The following is an 8,996-nucleotide window of genomic DNA, read 5'->3' as shown; positions in this document are numbered from 1 at the left end:
ACATTTAACAAATTTATTTGCCATATTTTGATGTTATATTAATGTCATAATTTTTAAATAGTTTATGAGTTATTTATTTATTTAAATATTTACTTATTCATAAATACACTATATAAATTTTTAAAGGAAGGTGCTTCATTTCTTTAACGTTGTTCAATTCTTGTGGTGAGCATTTTTTAAATTTATGACTTCTTAAATATACTAGATCAATGTCAAAAGTTAATAAAATCACTGATGAAGTTAATAAAAAGAATAAATTTTAAATGAATTTATAAATTATTATGTAATTTTATGGACTTTATAGTGTTTATAAAAATGTAATTAAGTTTCAGAATGGAGACAAGATTCCAAATGAACATTTTTATTTATGATTTCTAATCTAAAATATTATGGACTTCATTACTTTTTAAAATATTTCAAAGTGAATTGTTTAATATGCTGAATTTTGAAAAGATTTGTACTAAAATCATATTTTAATATGCTTGGATTTTAATAATTTTTAATATAATTTATTAAAATATAAATTGAATATTTTTTTATTTGTATAGATTTTTTAAAATTTGAATTAAATATTCTTAAATTTTTAAATTTTAAATTGAATAAATCTTAAAATCAAAAAGAAAAAAAATATTTTAATTTTTTACTTACAATATATAATCACATTAGTTCGATAAACATTCTAATGACTCAATATTACTACTGTCTAACTAAAACCTATATTGTTTCCAAATATATTTATATACGCATATATAAAAATAAATGTTAACCAATTAAAAAGAAAAAGAAAAACAGAAAAAAAGCGCGAATACGAGAGGAGAACGCTTGGAAGTTCTTAAATTATAGGTAAGTTTTGTCGTTTTGCAGAGAAAATAGAAAAAAGGAGGGAAGAGTCCCTTCGACGAACATCCGATAGAAAAGGGAGGGAAATCTCAATTTTACGTGGTAAAATACCATTGGCTACCGTACAGTCTCCCGTGTAACTGCACTGTCAGCTTAGAGACTTCTCTTGTTTCTTTTTCTTCGACCACGTCACCAAAATACGGTTGCTAGGCATCGGAGCCTCAGCTACCAAGACGCGCTCGAGTATTAAATCTATTCTAACTCTCTTCTGAAAGCTCATTCATGCACTGCCGACTTATGCTGTAATGCTCTTTACGTTCTTTCTTCCACGTGTCATTACATTAAGCGAGTATTTATTCCTCGTATACTCGAGAGAGTATTAGACTCAATTCTCTTATAGCACCTCATAACGCAGTGGGCTCCGTGGCATTTTTGTTAATATAGAGAAAAATAAGGAGAATTTGTCAACCTTAAAAGGGAAAAGTAAAATTGAAATTCTTTTTTTTGCCAAACAATAATAATATATCAATATCAGGTTACTTCACTATCACAAAAACCACAAAAATCATGATTTGAATCTTAGCCGTTGACGTCTTATTTTGAAATCTTGATCGTACACCTGTACCTCGTTGGCTATGAAATGCCTAATGTCTAACCGTTTGTTGTGGAAATTGAACCACCAGAATAGAACCTTCACCACGACTTTTCAATCTAACCGTCAAGAAATTAACACGTGGCATTATCTGCAACATTTCTGTATTTTCGTGCTATTTTCATTTTTATTTTGCTCATTTTTCCTTTTTCTTTTTGTTATTTTCGATCTAAACCCTTACTCTCTCTCTTTGGAAAACCAAAAACGAAACCCTAGCTATTCGTCTGTCTTTCACGGTAAAAAAAAAAAAAAAAAAAAAGGAAAAAAAGAAAAAAAAAAAGGAAAAAAAAAAAAGGAAAAGAATTTCGAAAATTTCGAAAATCAAATTCGAAATTCAAGGTGTCAAATTAGGGTTTCATAACAGAAAGGTGGGATTCAAACCCTAATTCATGCTTCGCGTGCGTGATCTTCACGATTCGTTAGGGAAATCGAATGTGCGCGGCATTTCGGTCAAGGTACGTATTTGTGATTTAGTTGTATTTGATTTTATCTTTTGCTTTATTTGTTTGAAAATTGTGGAGAAAATGATTTGAATGAGTCGGGAAAATGAAAGGGATGCGATCGCTTGGTTTTCTTTGGTTTTGCCGAGGGATATATTATTTTGGTTGATTATATAGTGTGGATTTGGTTTTTACAGATCTGAATAATGCTCAGAGGCATGTATGATGGAATGTGAAAATTGGGGTTTCCCTGTTTGGGTGTTTGAATTGAGGGATTGTCGATGGAAAATAGAATAGAAAATTCACATGGCACTGAAATTCCGAGGAAATCGAGATCTTTGGATCTTAAGAGTTTGTATAAATCCAAGGTTGTAAAGGAGGCAACCCGAAACAAGAACTTGAAGAGAAAGACCAGTGCAGATGATGTTAATGATAGTAGGGATAGGAAGAAAAAGAAGAGTATAAAGGAGGTGTCTCTCAGTAGTCTGAAGAATGTCAATAGTAATAGCAAAAAGAGTTTAGATAAAGTACATGATAGTACGTTGAGCTCCACTTTGTATGATTCGAAGGACCTGAAGTTGGAAGGGAATCAGAAGTCAAAAAGCAGTATTGGGTTTAATAGTGTTTCATCGCTTAGTTTGGATAATAATGTTATTCAAATTCCTAAGCGTAAGCGGGGTTTAGTGGGGCGAAAGAAGTTCAAAGGTGAAGATGTGGTGAAGCAACAAGGCCAGTCTGATAGAAAAATTAATCTTGTTGATCAGACTAGTAAATTAAGTGGTGATGAGTCGGAATCTCGAACCGAGCCAAGGAATGTTGAATGTAAGAAAGATTATGATGATTTCAAGGAAAACAGGAATAATGAGTCTAATTCAGCAAGACAATCGGCAGAAGAAGACAGCCGAACTGGTCATTTAGCAGTTAGCAATTGTGATTCATCTAAGAAAAAGTCACAAAGGAAGCGCAGTAAAAGAAAAGATTTGGCTCCAAATAGTAAAAGTGCTGCAAAGGTAGCTGAGCCTTTGGTTGATAATTCTAGTAAGATAGGCAATGTTTCGCATGAAGACGATGAGGAGAATCTTGAAGAAAACGCTGCAAGGATGCTTTCATCACGGTTTGATCCTAGTTGTACTGGATTTCCATCAAATGCCAAGGGTACTGCATTGCAGTCTGTGACTGGGTTGTCTTTTCTTTTATCTACTGGTGAGGATTATGTTAGTCATGGATCTAAGTCTTTCTCTGGATCAGAATCTCCATCAGTTGATACTGCTGCTAGAATTTTGCGTCCAAGGAAACAGCACAAAGCAAAGGGACATTCAAGGAAAAGACGCCATTTTTATGAAGTTTTCTTTGGTGATTTGGATGCTCATTGGGTACTGAACCGGAGAATTAAGGTGTTTTGGCCATTAGACCAGAGTTGGTATTACGGCCTTGTGAATGATTATGATAAAGAAAGAAAACTTCATCATGTCAAATATGATGACCGTGATGAGGAATGGATTGACCTTCAAAATGAGAGGTTCAAACTCTTGCTATTTCCTAGTGAAGTTCCTGGTAAGGTGGAGCGTAGAAAACCAAAGGTCCAAAAGAGTAGTCCTGATGAGATAAAAGGAAGCTTGAAGCCCAGAAAAGAAAAGGAAAAGAGAGACTTGACTACAGAGGATGATGGCTGCATGGGCAGCTATATGGATTCAGAGCCCATTATTTCTTGGTTGGCTCGGTCTACTCGTCGGGTCAAATCTCCTTCCAGGGCTGTTAAAAAACAGAAAACATCCAGTCTATCCTTCAAATCTGTGCCACAAATTTTACCTGATGAAGCTGTCAATGTCCTGCATGGTTCCTTGAGAAAGGGAAGAAGTGAAGTAAATAGAAATTGTGAATTTCCCGACAAATTAATTGATGTTACAAAACAGCAGAAGTCTGCCTTGGAAAGTACCAGTTGCTCCAAAGATAGCAAATCGCCTATTGTTTATTTTAGGAGGAGATTTCGCAAAACATGCTTGGAATTGTCTCATACATCTGAGGGTAATCATGGATCTAGACATCCACTCGGTTCTGTTATTTCTTATGCACCTGAGGGTGATGGAAGTGGGGAATTGGAAAAACCGGATGTTCTTTCGGAAATATTGGAGCCAAGCAGGACACTGTGGTATACTGATGATGTTGGGCTGCTGAAGCTAACTTCTCCGTTGATTGAATCTGGAAAGTTTAAGGTTAATCTGAGATATCCTGTTCGTTCATTTCTGAATGACTCCTTCGGTGCAGAGAACCTGTGGTTGTTTCGTGCTTTTTGGCTGTTTCATCATGGTGCTCTGATGATAACATGGCCAAGGGTTCACCTGGAGATGCTTTTTGTTGACAATGTAGTTGGGTTGAGGTTTCTATTGTTTGAGGGTTGTTTGGAGCAGGCTTTAGCCTTTGTTTTCCTGGTATTGTCAATATTTCAACAACCTAATGAACAGAGAAGGTATGTTGAGTTGCAATTGCCAGCAACTTCAATCAGGTTTAAGTTAACATGTTCCCAACATCTTAGAAAGCAGCTTGTGTTTGCTTTCTACAACTACTCTGGAATCAAGAATTCAAAGTGGATATACCTAGACTATAAGCTAAAGCGCCATTGTTTGCTCACCAAGCAACTACCTCTATCGGAATGCACATATGATAACATTCAGACACTTCAAAATGGATCGAAGCATTCATCAGTTACAACATTTTGTGGGCAGCTCTCCCCTATCAAGGTATTTATATAATCTCTTCCCACACTGAAGGTGAATTATAGGGTTTTGTAACTTCAAATATCCATTTTGCTTCTTTAGTCAATTTTTTTTTTTTATGTTTTCATATTGATTTTGTTCAACATGTTTGCTATGACCTAGCTTTAATGTTGGTCTATATTTCTCATTATGTTGTATATTCTGATTGGTATTGACTTAATGAATTTTTGCACCTACTAGGGTCTGCAGAAGAGAACCAGACAGGGTGTTAAATTCATGGGTAGTTCCAAAGAGTCTGCTTTTGTCAACATATCTCATTCTTCTTCTCGTTTCGATGAGATGTATAGAAAACTTCCTCCTCTTGCTCTTTCTTTTACTGCTGCACCTACCTTCTTTCTTAGTTTGCATCTCAAGCTGCTTATGGAGCATTGCCTGGCTCGTATCAGCTTTCAGGACCATGATTCAGTAGAAAATCCAGAAAACTCTGGATGTTTGATGGTTGACGGCTGCTCTAGCGTAGAGAAGTGTTCTAACAATGGTTCAGGAATTATTTTAGAGGAGAATCTGAAGGGTTCTGTATGTGATGCTGATGCTGCTGCTTCTGATGGATGGTTTTCCTGCTCCAAACCGGATTTGGAGGCTGATTTTTCAGTTAGCAGTAACAGGGGCTGCATAAAATCCTCCGAGCATTACCAAAATGGTAATCTTCATGTCTCTGAAAGATCTGCTGGTTCTATCTTTCCTGAAACGACTGGAACTGATGCCATTGTCCAGTTACAGGCATGGCAAAGCAACCATTTGGAGTCGGATCAATTTGATTTGTCACGAAAGCCTTTAATTGATGGAGATAAGTCTAACACAGCTTCTTCTTCCTTTTTGAATGGTCTGAGTATTGAAATTCCACCATGTAACCAATTTGAGAAGTCTGTGGATGGAGAATTACATAGCATTCAGCAGCCTACAGATTTTTCTTGCAATAATGGTGGCATTGTTCCCAGCCCTAACCCCACTGCTCCCAGAAGTACATGGCATCGCAATAGAAGCAGCACATCATCTTTTGGATACCTTTCACATGGGTGGTCTGACGGGAAGGCTGACACTTTCCAGAATGGTTTCAGCAATGGGCCTAAGAAGCCACGAACTCAGGTCTCATATACATTGCCATTTGGAGGATACGACTTAAACTCAAAGCAAAAGAGCATACAAAAAGGGATTGCTAATAAGAGAATTAGGAGAGCTAATGAGAAGAGGTTATCAGATGTATGCAGAGGTCCTCCAAGGAATTTGGAGCTGTTGTCTTGTGATGCTAATGTATTAATCACAGCTGGTGACAGAGGATGGAGGGAGTGTGGGGCACAGGTTCTGTTAGAGCTTTTTGAGCGTAATGAATGGAAGCTTTCTGTGAAAATCTCCGGGATAACAAAGTATTCATATAAGGCACATCAATTTTTGCAGCCTGGTTCAACAAACCGCTTCACCCATGCAATGATGTGGAAAGGTGGCAAGGATTGGATTTTGGAGTTTCCAGATAGGAGTCAGTGGGCTCTTTTCAAGGAGATGCATGAAGAATGTTACAATCGGAACATTCGTGCTGCTTCTGTTAAAAACATTCCTATTCCTGGAGTCCGTTTAATAGAGGAGAGTGATGATAATGGAACAGAAATAGCATTTATTCGCAGTTCTTCAAAGTACTTTCGGCATGTAGGAACAGATGTTGAGATGGCTTTGGATCCATGTCGTGTCTTATATGACATGGATAGTGATGATGAGCAGTTTATTTTGAACATTGAAAATTCTTCAGAATGCATGAATGGCTGCTTAGGGAAGATCTCTGAAGAGATTTTTGAGAAGACCATGGACATGTTTGAGAAAGCTGCATTTGCTAGACAGGTGGATCAGTTCACATCAGATGAAATAGAAGAGCTCGTGGCTGGAGTTGGGCCCATGAATGTAATTAAACCTATTTATGAGCATTGGCTGCAGAAAAGGCAGAAGAATGGAATGCCCTTAATCCGACATCTCCAGGTTCTTTCTGGTTTGCTTTTCTGTGATGAATTATATTGTTACTTTTCAGTTTATACTGTGTTAATAAACATTTTGAGATGGTATGATCTAGATAATCAAGCTCATTGTCCTGTTTGTAACAGTGCATTCAGTTTCAGTTTAGCAAAGTACTAGGTTCTTCTACTGAAACAAATTATATATATTTCTTTTTATGCTTAAAACAGTTCTTCTCTCATATTTATATTTACATCAAATTCAAATCTTCTCTCATGTATACATTTAGGTCAAATTCATTACTTCTATGCATTCAAATTCATTATTTCTATGCATTCTTGCTTACCTTTTTCTAGTTGCAGGGGAAAATAATTTTGATCTGATTTGCCCTTGAGATATATTGTATAAAATCAGAAGCCATCCCTTTCTCCCTCAAGTCCATAGGCAATTTGCATTTGTGTTTATATAATACATAAAACAAATATGCACGTACAATAGCTATACAATCTCATTGATGGGCTCGGATTTGGTTTTAATTATATGCCTGTTTCATTTATTGTGCTCTTCTAGAAGTTGTTAGACAGCTAGGCCAATGCTTAGCATGGCCGCAATTTTTATGCTGATCAATTGTTATTTCTTCTTTTCTAACAAGAAATTCCTGTGCTGATTTATTATTTTGTGTTGATTGGGGGTTTCTTTACCCCTTTGGCTATTCTGTAACCTTGGTGTAATTTCATGCACTCTTTTCTTATGTTTCTTAATATCTTCCTTAGTTTTTATTGTTTTAATGACATGTATCCAATTGCTTTTTATGTTTTATTCAGCCACCGTCATGGGAAAGGTATCAGCAACAAGTGAAAGAGTGGGAGCTAGCTATGAGCAAAATCAATGCCACCATCCCAAATGGATGCCAGGAGAGAGCCGCACCAATTGAGAAGCCACCTATGTTTGCTTTTTGTCTAAAACCACGGGGTTTGGAAGTTCCCAATAAGGGTTCAAAACAGAGGTCACAAAGGAAGCTCTCAGTTACTGGGCACAACAATGCCTCCTTTGTAGAGCAGGATGGTTATCATTCTTTCGGTAACTTTCTTTACCCCTGAAGCATCTTATCCACTAATTACTAATTTTTTTGGTAGCACTTTGCTTGCAAATTAGTATGTTAATTTGATAATACTGTTATTTTCTCAGGTAGAAGATTGAATGGGTTTGCTTTTGGTGATGAAAAAGTTGTGTATCCAGGCCATAGTTACGAATATTTAGATGATTCCCCATTGGCTCAGACATCTCCTAGGGTATTTTCGCCACGGGATGCAGGTGGCATGTTGATGATCAGTGATGGGCTTGATAGGAATCCTCTCCATAAACTTCAAAGAAGTAAGTCCAAAAAGCAAGGGGCTATTATATCTTCTAATGATTCTCAGATGATGGCTATGTACAGTCATAGAATGGTAGGACATAGAAATGGGGTTCATCGGTGGAATATGGGCTTTTCTGAGTGGCCTGGTCGGCGGAATTACCAACTAGAGGGGTCCCAAAGGTTGCTTGTTGAACAGTTGGACAGTTCTGACATTGATGAGTTCAAGTTGCGTGATGCATCTGGTGCTGCTCAGCATGCACTTAACATGGCTAAGCTAAAAAGAGAGAAAGCTCAGAGATTGCTTTACCGGGCAGATCTTGCAATTCACAAGGCTGTGGTTGCTCTTATGACTGCTGAAGCAATTAAAGCTTCTACCGAAGACTCAAATGGTGATGGGTAGAGCAATGGAATCGAATATAAAATGTTAAAATGGAAAAGTGCCTATCTCTTCCGCCTGGTCTGGAGCCAAAGAGATTCCTTATATGGATTTGACATTGTTTTTGCTAGAATGAATCTGGTTTTACTTTGTCAAGAGTTGGCGGCTTCTTGTCATTATCCCAGGGTTCTGTGATGAACTTTTGATGTGAGAGCTATGAGCAGTATAGTGATAAGAGATTATAGCTTCATCGCAGCGACTTCCTGGTTCATAGAAGTTCTTTTTTGTGGCCATCTTGAGATCTACTCAGTTCAGTGCAAATGGTGTACTGATCCTGCAGGTTAGGGGTTTATGGGATTTTGGCTGCTCGTCACTTTGTACAGAATTTGTTTTTTCTTTTTCTTTTTCCCTTCTTTTTCCCCTTAACCTCAGCTTTTAAGTGTTCGATATTAAAGAAGCAATTGGCCTAAAAATAATACAACACCACTTGAATAGGAGTTACTATTTCCTGTTAAAACTTGAGCATTGCTGAAAAATCACATGATGTGACTGACACGTGATCAAAACGAAAGAGAAAGATAAGAAATCCTATGTTATGGTACAGTACAGTTTCTCTTCC

General features: G+C 36.9%; 1 protein-coding gene across 1 annotated transcript; it reads left to right on the top strand.

The window, feature by feature from the left end:
* The first annotated feature begins 1,677 nt into the window (after positions 1–1,677).
* LOC107421307 (uncharacterized) lies at positions 1,678–8,996 on the top strand. The gene is made up of 5 exons (XM_016030525.4): positions 1,678–1,947; positions 2,130–4,670; positions 4,887–6,671; positions 7,469–7,724; positions 7,833–8,996. The coding sequence occupies exons 2-5, from the start codon at positions 2,214–2,216 to the stop codon at positions 8,399–8,401; spliced, it is 5,067 nt and encodes a 1,688-aa protein (XP_015886011.2). The 5' UTR covers positions 1,678–1,947; positions 2,130–2,213; the 3' UTR covers positions 8,402–8,996.

This window comes from Ziziphus jujuba, chromosome 5 (assembly GCF_031755915.1).
Source record: "Ziziphus jujuba cultivar Dongzao chromosome 5, ASM3175591v1".
In the NCBI taxonomy this organism is placed as follows: domain Eukaryota; kingdom Viridiplantae; phylum Streptophyta; class Magnoliopsida; order Rosales; family Rhamnaceae; genus Ziziphus; species Ziziphus jujuba.
This window is presented reverse-complemented; position numbering and strand designations above follow the sequence as displayed.

Excerpts from the sequence above, each read along its gene's own strand:
- LOC107421307 (XM_016030525.4), top strand. The coding sequence starts at position 2,214 with ATGGAAAATAGAATAGAAAATTCACATGGCACTGAAATTCCGAGGAAA. Across the intron at positions 4,671-4,886 it reads GGCAGCTCTCCCCTATCAAG|GGTCTGCAGAAGAGAACCAG; the intron begins GTATTTATATAA and ends TGCACCTACTAG. Across the intron at positions 6,672-7,468 it reads CCTTAATCCGACATCTCCAG|CCACCGTCATGGGAAAGGTA; the intron begins GTTCTTTCTGGT and ends TGTTTTATTCAG.